The sequence below is a fragment of the Sturnus vulgaris genome, chromosome 29 (assembly GCF_052056855.1).
Source record: "Sturnus vulgaris isolate bStuVul1 chromosome 29, bStuVul1.hap1, whole genome shotgun sequence".
NCBI classification, from domain to species: Eukaryota; Metazoa; Chordata; class Aves; order Passeriformes; family Sturnidae; genus Sturnus; species Sturnus vulgaris.
The window spans coordinates 1606025-1623427 of record NC_142271.1 but is presented as its reverse complement, the minus strand read 5'-3'; the positions used below and the strand labels follow the sequence as shown (position 1 = coordinate 1623427).

At 57.8% G+C, this 17403-nt stretch overlaps 1 protein-coding gene across 6 annotated transcripts in view; it reads left to right on the top strand.

Moving 5' to 3' along the window:
* Window positions 1-17403, top strand: part of KIF21B (kinesin family member 21B) — a 44876-nt gene that overhangs the window by 20060 nt on the left and 7413 nt on the right. For 4 of the 6 annotated variants that reach the window (XR_015808728.1, XR_015808727.1, XM_014872843.2 and 1 more), the window contains exons 9-34: window positions 739-928; window positions 1038-1101; window positions 1930-2145; window positions 2436-2517; window positions 2975-3092; window positions 3373-3564; window positions 4160-4359; window positions 4512-4619; window positions 4970-5038; window positions 5417-5646; window positions 6050-6197; window positions 6296-6490; window positions 7284-7385; window positions 7500-7665; window positions 7900-7960; window positions 8272-8329; window positions 8794-8999; window positions 9436-9510; window positions 9661-9774; window positions 10402-10440; window positions 12486-12622; window positions 13113-13293; window positions 14898-15062; window positions 15675-15792; window positions 16468-16638; window positions 17119-17318. Coding sequence is in view for 4 of the 6 variants with exons in the window: in XM_014872843.2 (XP_014728329.2) it covers window positions 739-928; window positions 1038-1101; window positions 1930-2145; window positions 2436-2517; window positions 2975-3092; window positions 3373-3564; window positions 4160-4359; window positions 4512-4619; window positions 4970-5038; window positions 5417-5646; window positions 6050-6197; window positions 6296-6490; window positions 7284-7385; window positions 7500-7665; window positions 7900-7960; window positions 8272-8329; window positions 8794-8999; window positions 9436-9510; window positions 9661-9774; window positions 10402-10440; window positions 12486-12622; window positions 13113-13293; window positions 14898-15062; window positions 15675-15792; window positions 16468-16638; window positions 17119-17318 (3605 nt within the window). In the remaining 2 variants the exon portion in view is untranslated. The remainder of the gene's footprint in view (window positions 1-738; window positions 929-1037; window positions 1102-1929; window positions 2146-2435; window positions 2518-2974; window positions 3093-3372; window positions 3565-4159; window positions 4360-4511; window positions 4620-4969; window positions 5039-5416; window positions 5647-6049; window positions 6198-6295; window positions 6491-7283; window positions 7386-7499; window positions 7666-7899; window positions 7961-8271; window positions 8330-8793; window positions 9000-9435; window positions 9511-9660; window positions 9775-10401; window positions 10441-12485; window positions 12623-13112; window positions 13294-14897; window positions 15063-15674; window positions 15793-16467; window positions 16639-17118; window positions 17319-17403) is intronic. The other 2 variants (XM_088180244.1, XM_088180243.1) reach the window with 1 other exon arrangement.

Here is a 17403-nt window from a genome sequence, read left to right as displayed (position 1 = left end):
GGAAGGTGTTCAGGCATCCCCAGCCCATCAGGGCTCCCTCAGGTATAACAGTGACTTGGGACAACACGTCAGGCATCCCCTGTTTCTTCTTCTTTCCCCCAGCTTTATATGCTGAGCATGACATCATGTGGTTTGGGATATCCCTGTGGTGAGTGGGGGACAGCTGTGTCCCTCCAGCTCCTTGTGCATCCCCAACCCAACACTGGTGGGTCAGGGTGAGGGGCAGAACAGCTCCTGACTGAGCAGGAGCTAAATCATCCCTGTGGGATCTGTGCTGTTTTCAGCACTGCACCCAAACACCCAAACACAGCACCACACAAAGCTGCTGTGAGGAAAATGAACTCCACCAAAGGCAAACACAGCTGATGGAGCGACCCTCAGGTGAGGAGGTGGAGACAGATGCAGAAAGCCCCCTCCTTGTGTTTGAATTGCGGCAGGGTTACTGGAACAGGCCCTCCTGCCTCCTGTCCCCTGCCCCTGTAGATAGGGGTACCTGCTAGGAGGAGTCAGGAGGGTTAAGAAAAAGGTTCTGTCAAGGCAGGACGTTGGCCAGGTTTTGGGGGCGGTAAGGCAGGGATGCATCCCTGAAGCATCTCTCACCTGTCTGTTCACCTCAGACTTTCCTGGTGCCCGGGTTTGTCGCAGCTCTCAAGCCTGGGGTTGCCCCCGGGGCTGCAGTGGTGGGTCTCTGTGTCCCAGCTTGCCCTGCACTCAGGGGGTTCCCTCCTGTGCCCCCAGGGCAAGCGGGTGATCGGGGAGGATGGCTCGGAGGGCTACAGTGACCTGTTCCGAGAGAACACCATGCTGCAGAAGGAGAACAGCGCCCTGCGCATGCGGGTCAAGGCCATGCAGGAGGCCATCGATGCCATCAACAGCAGGGTCACCTACCTCATGAGCCAGGAGGCCAACCTGATGCTGGCCAAAGCAGGTGAGGCTGGGCTGGTAGGTGGCACGGTGGGCCGGCCCAGGCAGCAGCTGGGATGGGGCTGTGCCACAGGCAGTGTCTGCCTCTCTCCACCTGTGCCTCTGTGCTGCAGGTGATGGCAACGACGCCATTGGCACCCTCATCCAGAACTACATCCGGGAGATTGAGGAGCTCAGGTGAGTGGGCACAGCTGGCACAGCTGGGGAGTCACTGGGGTCCAGGGCCTGAGGCTTGATGGCTCACACAGCTCAGTGCCTCCAGCGTTGCTAGGGTGAGCTGTAAGCCTTGTGGAACAGCAGCTGGTGGAACTGCTGCTACACAGGGTTGAAGGAAGCCCAGCCTTGGTGCCAGGCAGTGCTTTGGCAATTGTTGTCCTTGGTGTGGGCATTGATGGAGGGGGAGGTCCTGTTTGAAGTGCCTGGGATCTTCCAGGGACTGCTGCTTCCTAAAGGTGGGTCCATCCCAGTCTCTTGCTTGATCCTGGTACCCTGTCTGGCAGCACTGTGGCTTTCTGACCCACCATTAGTGGGAACCACCATCATAGTGGTTTAGTAGTGACTCTGTCCCTGGCTCACACCATCTGAGCATATTATGTTCAGTCTGTAGAAGACTCTGGGGCCTAAAGGAGGCTTATAATAAAGGACAGTGCTGGATTTTTTCTTTATGTGGACAGATAGTAATAGGACAAGGGAAAATGGCTTTAAACTAAAAGTGGAGAGATTTAGATTAGAAATGAGGAAGAAATTCTTCCCTGTGAGGGTGGTGAGGCAGTGGCACAGTTTGCCCAAAGCAGCTGTGGTTATCCCATATCTGCAAGTGTATGGAGTTTGGAGCAGCCTGGTTTAGTGGAAGATGTCCCTGCCCATGGCAGGAATGTGGAATGAGATGAGGTTTAAGGTCCCTTCCAGTCCACAGCATTCTGTGATTCTAAACCCAGGGAAGGGTCCCCGCTGTTGGGATGTGAGATGGCCCCTCTTGGACTGTTCTGTGTTTCCACTCCCTAGGACAAAGCTCCTGGAGAGCGAGTCCATGAACGAGTCCCTGCGCCGCAGCCTCTCGCGGCTCTCTGCCCGTCCCCCGTTCTCCGTGGGCTCCTCTCCGGGCTCTGCTCTGTGCAGCCCTGCAGCTCCCACCGACACTGAGGCCTCTGACGTCCTCCGGAGGGCCAAGCAGGACCTGGAGCGCCTCAAGAAGAAAGAGCGGCGGCAGCAGAGGAAGAGGTGAAGGGAGCTGGGCAGGGGAGCTGCGCTCTGAGCCCTCTGTGCTGTGGGCTTGGCTATCCTGCTCCCCTTCCCTGCTACAGCCAGAGCCTGCACTCCTGGGGCTGAGCCCTCCCTGCCCTGCCCTGCCCTGCCCTGCCCTGCCCTGCCCTGCCCTTGGTCTCCTGTTCACCCATCACATCATTCCAGAGGCTGTTTTCCCCCAAAGCAGGAGGGAGGGTGTGCCCAGCAGCACCTCCCTCTGGCCTCTCTCGTGCTGGGTCTCACCAGCCCCCCTCTGTTCCCCCCAGCCCGGAGAAGGAGGCGTTTAAGAAGCGGCAGAAACTGCAGCAGGACAATGGGGAGGAGACGGATGAGAACGAGGTGGAAGAGGTGAGTCTGGGTGTGGAGCACTGGAATTGCCACACGTGGGACAGGAACCGAGCTCAGCCTGGCCCTGAAGCAGTCTGGAAGGGTCGTTTTGCTGAGGACTCCGTGCTGGAACGGGGAGAAGCTGGGTACTGCCCAGTCAGCCTGGCTGTAGAACGAGGAGTCCACATTTTTGGGGGCTTGGTTTCAATCAGAACAGATGAAGAGGGGTCGGGCTGCTGAACTGGGAAGGGATGGATGCAAGAATGGATGGGTCAAATTGCTGTTTCTCTCAAGAGGATGTGCTGGGGGTCCAGAAGTGGTGCTGCAGCCCCTGGGCATCCTGTGTGGGAGACTGAGTCTCACCTGGGGGGCTGTGACCCATTGCTGTAGGGTGAGCTCAGGTTTGGAGGAGAGAGAAGCTGTGGGGAGGACAGACCTTCTGTCTCCTGCTGTCTGAGATTAGGAACTCATCTCTTAGGAGGAAGAAGAACAGGATGAGAGTGGCTGTGAGGAAGAGGATGGGCGTGAGGATGAAGATGAGGACTCGGGCAGTGAAGAGAGCCTGGTGGACTCAGACTCGGATGCAGAGGAGAAGGGTAAAGTGGAGATCTGTGTTCAGCCATGGGCGTGGAGGGGCATTTGCTGCTAACTCTGGCAATGAGCTCTGCTCTTGGAGAGGCAGAATTCACCAGAACACCCCAACCATGTCTGTTCTGTGGGACTTGGACGAGCCCCAGGGTTGCTGCAGTGCTCTTTGGGGTGCTGCTGCTCCCCAGCAATGTGCCCCCTCTGTCCTCTCCATGAGCTGTGGCTCAGTGGGGCCATGGAAGTGATGCTCCCCATGCCTCCCAGCCTGACTTTCTCCTCTGCCTCCAGCTGTGAATTTCCAGGCTGACCTGGCAGATCTGACCTGTGAGATTGAGATCAAGCAGAAGCTGATTGATGAGCTGGAGAACAGCCAGCGACGTTTGCAGACCCTCAAGCACCAGTATGAGGAGAAGCTGATCCTACTGCAGAACAAGATTCGGGACACGCAGCTGGAACGGGACCGGGTCCTGCAGAACCTCAGTGAGAACTGCCTGACCCATGGGATCCCATTCTCACAGCCCCAGACCCCAGTTCAGCTCAAGCCCAGCTAACTCTAAGTCAAAGCATCCACCCTTTTTCTGGCAGAGCTTTGTCATCCCCCTGCCTCTACTTGAATCCCTGGCCCCCCTAAGACTCTGTTTGTCTTGCCATGGGAGCAGGATCAGTCAGGTGCACAGCTCTGGGCCCTGCTGGTGCTGGAGAAGGATGGTGAGGCAAAGCCTCTTCCAGCCTTGAGCACCACTTCATGAGCTGTGGGGACTCCTGGGGAAACCGAAGGGCTGAGGGGCAATAGACCCAGTGGTGTGGCTGATCTCCACACTTAAATAGGGCAGAGTCACCCATAGGTGTGGCTGTGGGTCTGAGTCTGCAGCTCTGCTCAGGCCAGCCATTATATCTCCACTCTGTGCTGAGCTCTTCCAGCGGCTATTCCCAGACAGACCCCAGCTCACAACAGGGTGAGGGGGCTCTGATGGGACGGGGAGGGACACAATGCTTGGTGCCTCCAGGTAGGGCGTGTGGGTACAGGAGGATCCCGGGATGCATGGTCATTGTGAGCTCTCTCCCCACCCACCAGGCACCATGGAGTGCTACACAGAGGAGAAAGCCAACAAGATCAAAGCAGACTATGAGAAGCGGCTGAAGGAGATGAACCGGGACCTGCAGAAGCTGCAGGCAGCCCAGAAGGAGCACGCTCGCCTGCTCAAGAACCAGTCCCGCTACGAGCGCGAGCTGCGCAAGCTGCAGGCAGAAGTGGCCGAGATGAAGAAGGCAAAGGTACCTGGATGTGCCAGAGCAGGGAGGAATCACCTGGACAAGGCTGGCTCCCTGCTTGGAGCAATGTTTTCCACTCTGGTGGCGAGTGCAGAGCGTGTGTGCTGGGTGGGTGGGTGCCCAGGGCAGTGGCACACGAGGGCCCCTCCTTGCAGGTGGCGCTGATGAAGCAGATGAGGGAGGAGCAGCAGCGGCGGCGGCTGGTGGAGACCAAGAGGAACCGGGAGATTGCACAGCTCAAGAAGGAGCAGCGCCGGCAGGAGGTGAGAGCCTGGCTTGCCACGTGGCTGGGAGCTGGTGTTTGCCCTGCTCTGGCACTGCAGGTGCTCACAGATACCTCGAGCTGGTGAAGCCTCACTGGAGCCCACACAGTCCTAGCAGAGCACAGCTGGATGAATGGCTCCTGAAGGCTTCCCACAGCTCCTGCTGTGGTTGTGGGGGATGCTGTGGGAGGGGAGAATGTGCAGCCAGAGCCAGCTCAAGGCTGGGAGTCTGCTCGTTGTTAATTAGAATCGGGAGTGAGACTGTGCCAAAGGGAGCACTGGGACTGTGACCACCACTGGGCTGACTGGGCTGGACCTCAGGGGTGTCTTTTTCTTTCTCACCTATGTAGTTCCAGATCAGGGCTCTGGAATCTCAGAAGCGACAGCAGGAAATAGTGCTGCGGAGGAAAACCCAGGAGGTGAGGAAAGGGGGTTTCCTCCATATAGCCCCCAGCTCCTATGGAGGTCTGACCCCAATGCTTGGCTCAGAGAAATCCCATCCTTCAGACAGGGTTGTCTTTGGGAATGGGGTTCCCAAAAAGAAGGGAGAGGTGTTATGGCCAGGAACTGCGTGGGAAATGGTTGCAGGCAGCAGCAGAGTTCCCCATCCCAAGCAGCAGAGCCTGGTGGCAGGGGTGGGCTATGAGGGAGGAGAGGGAGCCCCATGAGGCACAAGTGTCCCTGGGCTTTGGGTCTGTGGAGCTGCTGCTCTCAGAGCTCTGGGAGGTGATGCCAATGGGTTTAGGCTGGGTGGGGCTGTCCAGCTGACACTTTGTCTCCTGTCCTTCCTCGGGCAGGTGTCAGCACTGCGCCGTCTGGCCAAGCCCATGTCAGACCGGGTGGCAGGCAGGATGAGCCACAAGCCGGCCATGCTGGACTCGGGCGCCGAGGTCTCGGCCAGCACCACCTCCTCCGAGCCCGAGTCCGGCGCTCGCTCCGTCTCCAGCATTGTGCGCCAGTGGAACAGGAAAATCAACAACTTCCTGGGAGACCCCTCGTCCTCCATGAATGGGGCTCGGCCTGCCAGGTCAGGGCAGGGGCTGGGTGCTAGGGGTGAGACATCCCAGGGACCCCCATGCCTGGCTTTTGGCTGGTGGCAGAGGTTGAAGGGTGGCTTCTTGGTGTCCACTTGACCCATATTAAATCAGTGACCCTGTGATAAGCTGTGCTGACAGAGTGTGACTGTCACCTGGGCTTGAGCCCAAAGCTGGCCTTCCATGAGGTTTAAATGCCATGGCACAAACCCTGCTGGACTCATCTCTTGTCCTGCTTTGCTAGGAGGAAATGCAAAAGTTGGGCAATGCGGAAACAACACAGATGCGTCCTCTGTTTCTGGCCAGCCATATCCCAGACATCTTTCTGGGACAAGGCTAATTCTCCAGCACGGTATGGCCATCTGCCCATGTGCCTCTTCTTCCCTCTGGCTGTAGGAAGAAGTTCCCCAAGAAGGGGACAAGCCAGACCTTCAGCAAAGCTGCCCGCCTCAAGTGGCAGTCGCTGGAGCGGCGCATCTTTGACATTGTCATGCAGAGAATGACCATCGTCAACCTAGAGGCAGACATGGAGAGGCTCATCAAGGTGGCTGTGGCACTGGGGACAGAGAGGGCTGGCTGGTGGGTGCAGGACAGGGAGGTGGCCATATGGACATTGCTAATCCCCCTTCCCTTTTCCCCCAGAAACGTGAGGAGCTGTCACTGCTGCAGGAGGCATTGCTGAGCAAGCGGGCAAAGCTGCAGGCAGAGAGCCCCAAGGAACAGAAGGGTCTGCAAGAGCTGAACGAAGAGATTGAGGTGCTGGGGGCCAACATTGACTACATCAATGACAGCATTTCAGACTGCCAGGCCACCATCATGCAGATTGAGGAGACCAAGGTGGGCAGTAGGACTGGGTCTGGCTGACAAGGGAGAATATGAGAGCATCCCTCTGTGGAAAGAGCATCCTTGGGCACAGCCATCAGGGGCAGGGCTCTGGTCAGAGGACCCACAATCTTCTGAGCTGTCACTCTTGGTGGGGCTTCACGCACACAGTCACTTCTCATTAGGTGATTAATTACAGAGAGTAGTTCTGGTGGGTCCTTGCATGTCCATGGACAGGCTGCTGGTGCCCCCTGCCCTGGAACTGTAGGGAAGCTGTGGCCTCCATTTGCCCATGGGGCTGGTGGTCACTTGTCCCCATGGTTGCTTCATGCACTGAAAACATCCCAGGAGGACTGGGTTTTTCCCAGCAGAAGCTGTCGAGGTTTTGTGTCCAGTTGTGATACTGGGCAGCTCCCAACTCCCCTCAATGCCTGCAGCCTGAAATGGAGGCTGTGTGCTGTCCCTGGCTTGTCCCCAGCTGTCACCTTGATTAGCAGGGAAGAAGGGCTGCTGTTAATTCACACTAGGCTTTGGGTTGTGGGTTTGGGTGAGCCTGGTGGCTGTTCAGTGTCTAGTTTTGTGTTGGAACCAGAATTTCTGTAGTAGTGCATGAGCCCTTCAGCGCTGGACTGTCCCTTGGCTGGGTCTCCCCAGTAGCCACTGGGCAGACTGGGGAGGGCGAGGGCTGGACTGGGCAGTGCTTACAGGGTGATGGAAGTGCTGTCCTTGTCATGGAGGCCCTTCCACCCATCCCACATTCAGCAGCAAAGCTACCCTGCTGCATCCAGCACTTGTCTCCGTGTTTCAGGAGGAGCTGGACTCCACGGACACCTCAGTGGTGATCAGCTCCTGCTCCCTGGCCGAAGCCCGGCTGCTGCTGGACAACTTCCTGAAAGCCTCCATCGACAAGGTGGGGCTGGGCTGGGGTGTGGGTGTGTCACAGGGCTTCCTTCTGGGTGCCAGTGTGGGGACCTGGTGGCGAGGACCTGTGGCACCTGCGTTAGTGCCAGCATTTCTCCCCCAGGGGCTGCAGGTGGCCCAGAAGGAAGCGCAGATCCGGCTGCTGGAGGGGCGGCTGAGGCAGTCGGACGTGGCCAGCTCCTCGCAGAACCACGCCCTGCTGGATGCCCTGCGGGAGAAGGCTGAGTCCCACCCTGAGCTGCAGGCACTGATCCACAACGTCCAGCAGGGTGAGGCTTGAGGCAGGAGCATCTTCAGGCCAGGTGTGCCCAGCTGTGCTGGCCCTGCAGAAAGCACCTGGAGGTGCTGTGGCTGGGACCCTGCCCCAGTGCCCTGGCCATGGATAATAGGGACAAGGACTGGGTCACCTCCACACCTTCCTGGGCTGACCCCTCCACTGCAGGGTTGGGATGGGTGGATGGCAGCAGGGTCCCCTCTGCTGATGCATTGTCTCCCTCTGACAGAGAATGGCTACACCAGCACAGACGAGGAGGTTTCAGAGTTCAGCCTGGCCTCAGATGGGAGGTGAGCACCCAGCCTGGCACTGCCTGAGGTGGTGGTGGTGGCTGGGCCACAATGCCTGATGCCATTCATGGGACCTCGTAGAGGGGCATGGATGAACAAAGCCCCACTTGAGCTTTTCTGTGGTGCCCAGCCCTTGGTGGGGGGAGCAGGATGTCTCTTGGACATGAGCAGGGAGTGAAGGCTTGGTCATTCCTTGGAGAAGGGGTGCTGGGGAGCAGAGAGTAGCACAAGGGGTCTGGTGGACCAGTGGCACCAGCTTTCTGAAGAGACTTTGGCACTGAAGATTCATCTTTGCTCCTTTCTCCTTGCAGCATCTCCCAGTCTTTCACCATGAAGGGCTCAGCAAGCCAGGATGACTTCAAGTTCAAGGTTAGTTGGCCTTTTTGTGTGGCCTGGTCAGAGACTGGGAGGAGGGATGGAGGGATGTTCAGTGATGCTTCTACACTGCTTCTGAACCTTGGGGAACCAGGCTTGGCATAAAGCAGTATGGCTGCTCTCTGGATGGGCAGAACCAAGGGCTCCTGGTACAGTGGTCCTGTCCTGAAGCACCAGAGACTTGGGAAACACCCAGCACTCCAGGCAGTACCTTCCAAATCTGAGTGGCACCGAGGATGTCCCTGTGCAGGGTGGAGATGGAGGGAGGCACCTGTGGCTCTGTACAGGCTGTCATGTTTGTGTGGAGAGCTGCCTGTGATGGGCATCCCAGTGGGACGTGGGGGAGCTGCCTTGTGGCCAGAGAGCACAAACCCTTCCAGCCCACAGCACGGGCTGCTCCCCCTGCCCCCCGTGCTGCCCACCCCTGCAGAACCCAAGCTCTCGGTTCTCTGCTCTAGGGGGAACCCAAGCTTTCAGGGCAGATGAAGGCAGTGTCTGCTGAGTGCCTGGGACCCACGCTGGATGTCTCCACCAAGAACATCACCAAGTCCCTGGCATCCCTCATGGAGATCAAGGAGGACGGGATTGGCTTCTCCATCCGAGACCCCTACTACAAGGAGAAGGTGTCTCGCACCATCAGCCTGCCCACCCGAGGAAGCACCTTGTGAGCATGGGCTGGTCCTGCCTGGGCACTGGGAGGCTCATGGAGGCCTGGGGGAAGCTGTGCCTGGCCTGTGGAGGTGCAGAGGGGTGAAGGGGAGCCCAATCCTGCATCTATCCATGCTTGGTACAGCATGCAGTGATGAATTTCCTCAGTGGGGCTTGGACGGTGTGTAGGAGTAGGTTGGTATCCTTTGCAGATGGACAGGAGGATACTTCAGGTGCAGGGAAAGAAGGGGAGTGCGAGGGTCCCCAACTCCCTGCCCTGGGTTATCAGCCTTTTTGAAAATGTCTTGGGTTGCCAAAAACCTCTGCACTCGTGGGCTGCCTCGAGATTGTGACTCCAGCCCAGTCTTGCTCTTCTAGGGGAGGACACAAATGTTCACAGGGGTGGGATCCAAGTGCAGGGGCAGGCACCCACTCTGCTCTGTTCACTTCAGTCCCAGGCAGTCCCGGGGCTCGGACACCTCACCCCTGACAAGGCGGAAATCCTATGACCGAGGGCAACCTGCCAGGTGAGCTTGGGACAAATGGGGACAGGGGGACATGGGCAGGGGAGGCTGTGTGGCCCAGAGCAGCGTGGAAGGATTCTGTCTGGGCCCTGGTGTGCCAGTCAGGTGCCAGGTGAGCCATTCCCAATGTGATCTCTGATCCTTTTGGCTCAGGCCTGCAGACATTGGCTTCACACCTCCCTCATCCCCACCCACCCGTCCGCGCAATGACCGCAACGTCTTCTCCCGTCTCACGAGCACCCAGAGCCAGGGATCTGCCTTGGACAAGTAAGTCCTGGTGGGGTGACAGTGTCTGACTGAGGGGGGCCCAGACCACGAAAGCACAGAGTGTGTACTGAGTCCTGTGGGGGTATATAGGAACACCAGGGCTTGGATTGGCTCCAGCCAGTGTCCTGTCACCACTTCACCTCCCTGTGATGGAGCAGCTGCCATGCCAATGCTGTGCTGTGCTCCTGCCCTCTGGGCCCCCTCTGAGCTCACAGTCCTGGCCTCTGTCTGGAGACAGGATGGTGCTGGACTTGGACCCCTGGAAAGGCGAGGGAGCAGGATGGGGTGAGGGGGATGAGGGCTCAAAGGAAGCTGATGGACTGGCATCCCCCCACAAATGCTGCTCCAGCCTCTCCTGGCAGCAGGTCAGGTGCTGCTCTGGGCTGGGATGTTGCTAGCAGCGCTGGTGTTCCCTGATGGAGACCTGCTGTCTGATCCTCACATGCCCTCCTGCTCTTCTGCTCTCCCCTGGTTCTCCACGTGTGCTTCTCCTTCTCCCTCCCTCCACTCCTCCTCTCTGTCCTACACTGGCTTGGATGCAATAACAATCTTCCACCTCTGACTCCACTGCTGCCTTCTCTAGTCTGGGTTTTCTCTCCCATAATCCTGCTAATTTTCTGCCCCTAGGTCTGATGACAGCGATTCCTCTGTCTCGGAGGTGCTGAGGTATAGACAACTTTCTATTTATTATCCCTTTCTCCGCTCCTCCTTCTCTCTGTCAGATGCCTGCTCTCCCTGTCCCCATGGTCTGCCTGCAGCTTGCTGCTCTATCCCCCCCTCCTGGCCTGTGTGTCTGTCCCCTCCTGGCATGCCACCTCTGGTGCCTGATGCTGTCCCTCAGCTGCAAGTTCAGACTGCTTGGACAAGCCCGTGGTGCTGGGCTCACTGATGGGTGCTGGCTGGTTTGGGTTGGCAGCATGTTCTCCTCCATCTCTGATGGTTTCTTGCCAGCATGAGGCCACCACATCCCACCCCTTCCCCAGCTCCCCAGCAGGACAGTGAGATGATGGGGAAGGGTGCTTGCAGTACATCCTTTGTGCAAGCTTCTTCCAGGCAGTTATGTCAGGTTCACCTCATGCCTGGCTGTGCTTCCCTGATGTTGAGTTGGAAAAGATCAGCCTCTTCTCTAAAGAAATCAAGTCAGATTGTGGTGCAGAGCTCAGGCTTGGAGTTAAGATTCTCCCCCTGCATCCACCTGACTATAGAGGTGTCCCAAAACAAGGGCCACATTTCCCCCATCCTTTAGGAACACTGCAGCCTTCCAGTGCCTAAAGGGGCTTATAACAAAGAGGGAGAGCACCTTTTTCCATGGGCAAATAGTGACAGGATAAGGGGGAACAGTGTAAAACTGTAAGAGGAGAGATCTGGATTAGATGCTGGAAGAAATTCTTCCCTGTGAGGGTGGTGAGGCCCTGGCACAGAGAAGCTGTGGCTGCCCCATCCCTGGAAGTGTCCAAGGCCAGCTTGGATGTGGCTTGGAGCCACCTGGGCTAGTGAAAGGTGTCCCTGTCCATGGAAGGAGAAGGACTGAGATAGTGTCTCAAGTCCCTTCCAACCCAAACCATTCCATGATTCTGTGATCAGCCATCCAGTACCCAGGTGTCCCCTCACTGTGCCTGTGCCTTGAGCTCCTGCAGGCCCCCATCACTGGGGGAGTGACACCAGACCAGTCTGAGCTGGGTCACTCTGGGCAGTTTACTTAGGCAGCCACTCCAAGTTCATGGAAGATGCCTCACGCTGCAGAGCAGGGATTTCCCCTTGGGTTCAGTGTTGCTTTGAGCCTGGTGGAAGCACTGGGGGTGAGGGGTGGGCTCTTGGCTTGGCATTGGTACGTGCAGAGCTGAGGAACATCACGTGCATGTGATCTCCAAACCCAAATTAATGAGCCTGTGCTTGTCCTCATGACTAATGCAAACCTTGCCCTTCTCTAGCCCCATGCATCACTTTCCCTGCCTGTAAGAACAGCACAACTTGGGTCTTGTGGCTGTGCTTGATGACCAGGAAAACCGGGGCCTGCCAGGGTCACACACGGGGGGTCAGGCTGGTGGTCCTCAGCACCCTGAGCATGTCTGGAGTGTAGGGGATTGTCCCCCAGAACAGCAGTGTCCCTTGGAAGCAGGTTTGGCAGGGGTAGGTGTTCTTCTGCCCAGAGCCAGTAGTGGGTGCAGGAGCACCCATTGCAACAGGGATGTGGGGTGCAGGTGCTGGTGCTGCCCTTTGTCACCCCTGTGATCAGGAGCAAGGCCCTGTCCCTAAATGTCCCCAGCCAAAGGATGGCAGCCTCCAAGGGAAAGGGGTGCTGATACTGGTACTCTGAAATATTACCCCAGCAGAGCTTCAGCTTCAGGCTGGAGAGGGCACAGTTTGTCCCAAAATGGACCTCAGGGCCAATGAGCTGAGTGTCCTGAGCTGTCCTGGGTCTGTGCTGGTGAGGCACAAGAGGTTTGGAGGGAGAGCAGAGGTCACTGGGCAGCCTCTCCCTTTCCCTGTTATTGCTGGGGCACAGGTAGGCAGGGGCTGCCCGTGGGGGGATCCCTGGGGTCTCCAGAGACCTCAGCTCAGACATGCCACGTTCAGGTGGAGGAGCCTGTCTCACTGCTGGGCACTGGAAGGTGTTTAGTGTGAGACAGCTCATGTTCTCCCTGCCCTGGGAGTGTGGGCACAGTGCCTCTCCACCCCTGCACTGTACCTGTTCTCTCTCTCCTGTGAAGGGGCATCATCAACCCCGTGGGTGGCACCAAGAATGCCCGGACAGCCCCACTGCAGTGTGTGTCAGTGGCAGAGGGACACACCAAGCCTGTGCTCTGCCTGGATGCCACTGATGAGCTGCTCTTCACTGGGTCCAAAGGTGGGTGATGGGCACAGGGGCAGGGAGGATGCAGATGCTGTGGGAGCAGGTTGGCACTGGGAACATGGCAAGTGTTGGGCATTAGAGGGATGGTCCCTGTCTTCAGTGTTGAGCTCTGTCCTGGCCCATCAGGATCATCAAGTCCACCTCGTGGCCTTGTGCAGGACACACCAACAATCCTGCCCTGTGCCTGGGAGCATTGTTCAAACACGTCTTGAACTCAGGCTTGGAGCTGTGCCCATTCCCTGGAAAGCCTGTTCAGTGCCCGACCACCCAGTAGGGGAAGACCCTTTTCCTCATCTCCAACCTGAATATCCCCCAGCTCAGCTCCAGCCATTCCCATGAGTCCTGCCTCTGTGCTGGGGCTGGCTGGCTCCTTCCCTCTTGCCCTGTGGGTGGGGGGAGATGCTCAAAGCCATGTTGTCCCCAGGCCACTGTGCCCTTGGAGGTGACACTCCCAACACTCTCTGGCATCTTCTTCTTCCCACAGACCGGAGCTGCAAAATGTGGAACCTGGTGACAGGCCAGGAAATCGCTTCTCTCAAGGGCCACCCAAACAATGTGGTTTCCATCAAGTACTGCAGCCACACGGGGCTGGTGTTCACCGTGTCCACGTCGTACATCAAAGTGTGGGACATCCGCGACTCCGCCCGCTGCATCCGCACCCTCACGTACGTGCAGCTCTGGGCACCTGGGCCACTCTGAGCATCTCTAGGCATCTCTGCCTTTGCAGAAGCCATTTCCAGAACCTACAGGGGCTGGGGGCATGGCCAGGTACCAGCTTCTGTAGTGCCAGTTTGCAGTGCTGCTTCCTTAAGGAGCAGGAAGAGTTTGGGGTGAGGGAACTCATGGGGACCTCCAGCAGCAAAGACTCAGGGTGATGAAATCATAGAATATGCTGAGTTGGAAGGGACTCATCAGGATCATCAAGTCCACCTTGTGGCCTTGTGCAGGACACACCAACAATCCTGCCCTGTGCCTGGGAGCATTGTTCAAATGCTTCTTGGACTCAGACTTGGAGTGCCCATTACCTGGAGAGCCTGTTCAGTGCCCAGCCACCCATTAGGGGAAAAACCTTTTCCTGATATCCAAGCTGAATATCCCCCAGCTCAGCTCCAGCCATCCCCATGAGTCCTGTCACTTGTCATGAGAGGGAACAGATCAGTACCTGTCCCTCTGCTGCCCCTCATGACGACACTGAGGACCTCAGTGAGCTCTCCCCTCAGTCTCCTCTGGGCTGAACAAACCAAGTGACCTCAGCTGCCCCTCATGAGGCTTCCCCTCCAGACCCTTTATCACTCTCATGGCCCTCCTTAGGATGCTCTCCAATGGCTTCATGTCTTTTTTGTACTGTGGTGCTCAAAACTGCACCAAGGACTTGAACTGAGGCTATCCCAGTGCAAAGCAGAACAGGACAATCCCCTCTTTTGCCCAGCTGGCAGTGCTGTTCCTGGTGTGTCCCAGGACATGGATGTCCCTCCTGGCTGCCAGGGCACTGTTCACTCATATTCAGCTTTCCATTGGCCAGGGTGCCCAGGTCCCTTTCCACAGCTCCTCTCCAGCCTCTGTTCCCTGTGTATACACACAGCCAGGGTTGCTGTGTCCCAGGTACAGAATCCAGCACTTGCCCCTTGTTGAGGGTCAGGAGCTTTGAAGAGGTTTTGCAGCTGTTGTGGGGTGGCCAGCAGAGCTGGCAGCTCCAGCAGGGGGACACAGCCCCAAACAGCACAGAGGCTGGGTAAATCACCGGCTCTTCAGTGGGAAAGTTGGGTCTCTGTGAGGAGTTTGAGGACCAGAAAGGAGTGTGGAACAGACTGTAGCTGTGGCTGGAGTAGGGCTCAATGGTTAGGATGATATGGTAGGTCAGAGTTACCCACTTGCTCTGGCACAGATCTCTTTTCTCCATCCAGCCCCAGCTCATCTGCCTTGGCCTGAAGGTGCCTTTCTCTTGGTACAGAGGCCAAGACCTGCTTCCCTGGGTGCCAGCACTCACCAGCTCTTCCTGTGGGAAGCAGAGAGGCATGGGAGGAGTGCAGAGCTGGAACCAGGGCAGGATGCTCTGAGTCATGCACAGACCCTGCATCCTTGGCTGCCTTTGCAGGGCGGGCACTGGCCTGTGGGACAAAGCTCTTGTTGGTCCCATTGTGGCCAGAAAGACAGGGATACATCCAGGGCCTTTCCTCAGGGTGGAACCCAGCTGTGCCAGCCTGGAGCCCCCTGTGGTTCCTCAGTGGCTCTGGTCTCATCCTCCTCCTTTGAACTCTCCCTCCTTTAGGTCTTCTGGCCAGGTGATCTCTGGGGATGCCTGTGCTGGGACCAGCACCCGCACTGTCACCAGCGTGCAGGGGGAGCACCAGATCAACCAGATCGCACTCAACCCCACGGGCACCACACTCTATGCTGCTGCTGGCAACTCTGTCCGTGTCTGGGAGCTCAGCAGGTGAGACTGGGGCTGCTGGCCTGGGCACAGCATCCTGGGGGTGCCCTCAGCAGGTGAGACTGGGGCTGCTGGCCTGGGCAGGGCATCCTGGGGGTGCCAGGTGGGCACCAGCTGCTCAGAGCAGCCTGAAGTGATCCCTCTGGGGAAGATGAAAGCCTCTTTCACAATGGAAGTTGCCTGGAATAAGGATTTTCAGTGCCCTTTCCTATGGGACCCAAGGGATGATGAGGAGCACTGGAGCTATGTGGGGTGGGGGCTTTGTGCTCTGGGCAGGGCTTAGCAGAAGGGAAATACAAGTGGGATGAGCAGCAGGGCCCTGCTTTTCCCTTGTCCTCCTGCCTGCCCAGTGGGCACTGGGCTGTGAACCCTGGGCTGTGCAGCCAGATGTTGGCACACTGAGGTTGTGCAGCCAGATGTGCAGCCAGATGTTGGCACACTCCAAGGCTGCCTTCCTCCCCCAGAATCACAGGGAATGGGGTCTCCCTGCCCACTCTCCCCCAAAGGGAACAGCTCCTGCTGGGGCACTCCAGGGCTGGGGGAGGCTGTGGCTGGGAGGGCCCTCTGGGTGAGCTCCAGCTCGCAGGAGGGGCTGACCTGTGCCCTTGCACCCAGGCTGCAGCCCGTGGGAAAGCTGAGTGGCCACATCGGGCCTGTGATGTGTCTCACAGTGAACCAGACAGCGAGCAACCACGACCTGGTGGTCACAGGCTCCAAGGATCACTATGTCAAGGTACTCTCCTCCTTGGGGAGCAGCACCCCGAGTCCTGTAGGGAAACCCAGATGTTGGCAACCCCTCACTCTTCTCTCCTCCTGAAAGCTGAGCCCAGATTCTGTTTTTACCTCTACATGTGAGGTTTTCACTTGTTTCCTCTTCCCAAATCTTGCCTTTTGCTTGGTCCACAATGCACCTTTGGAGTAGTTGCATTTCTCTCATGCATCAGACTCTCAGGCTGGGATTTGAATGTAAGGGCTGACCCAGATGAGCAACTCACCCTGTTCTGCTCAATAATGCCCCCTGATAAAGATGCCTTGTGCCTGCTCAGTCATAGCTCCAGCACAACACGAGCCTCTCCCTTCCTCTCAGGATTGAGCAGGTTGAATTAGAGCTGTCACCAGGGAAGTGAGGAGGGCTGGTGGGATGGTGAGTGAGACACTCAGCTGTCAGCTTGGCTCCTGAGGGGTGTGAAGGCTCACCATGAGTAAAATGCAGCAGAGTGGGGCTGTCCCTGGTGGCAGATCTCCTCTCTTGTGGCAGGACCCTCAGCCTCAGAAAGCCTCCAGTAGCCAATGCTCAGTCCTGTTCCCAGCATCACTCCAGGTGCCCTGAGCCTAGAACGCAGAGGGTGGTGGCCAAACTCGCCAGGAGAGTCCCCAGTGCCATCTTTTACCTGCTGCTCTTCCCCAGGTGTTTGAGATCACAGAGGGCACAGTGGGCAACATTGGCCCCACTCACAACTTCGAGCCCCCTCACTACGATGGCATTGAGTGCCTGGCCATCCAGGGAGATGTCCTTTTCAGCGGCTCCAGGGACAACGGCATCAAGAAGTGGGATCTGGAGCAGCAGGAACTAATCCAGGTGTGGAGGGGAGCAGAGCACAGGTCCTGTGGTGACACAGGGCAGAGAGGGGTTGCTGCTGGGGGGTTGTCCAGGAGCTAGTGCCAGTGAGGAGCTCACCAGGGAGGGCACTCCCAGTCCTGGGCCGTGTGTGGGTGAGGGTGTGCTGTGCCCCATTAATTTGTCCAGCAGGGTGCTTGGGATCACCAGCTCTCCTTCAGACAGGCTGTGGCATCAGTTGCAGTGTGGGGGCTGGTGTTCTACCCTGAATTCTTGGTTGTTGTCTCCTGCCCAAGGGAGAAACCAAGCCATGACTCTGGAGCCCATACCCTTGGCTCCTAACTGGGCATCACCAGTTCATGATCCCAGTCAGTCCCAGGGTGTCAGTGAGGACCTGAGCTCCCTGAGACAGGACCCTGCTGCCAGGACGGGTGTGTGAGGCTGCCCGTGGTGCTGCAGATGAGATTGGCCATGACCTCTGCTCTGTTCCTGTGCCTACAGCAAATCCCCAATGCCCACAAAGACTGGGTGTGTGCCCTGGCCTTCATCCCCGGGCGCCCCATGGTGCTCAGTGCCTGCCGAGGAGGCGTCATCAAAGTGTGGAACGTGGACACCTTCACCCCAGTCGGGGAGATCAAGGGGCACGAGAGCCCCATCAATGCCATCTGCACCAACTCCAAGCACATCTTCACTGCCTCCAGGTGAGCCCTGGGCATGGCCCCCATGGCCCCCGGGAAGGGAGAGACCCTGGGTTTGAGCCATCACCTGGGCCTGGGGGGAGTGTGC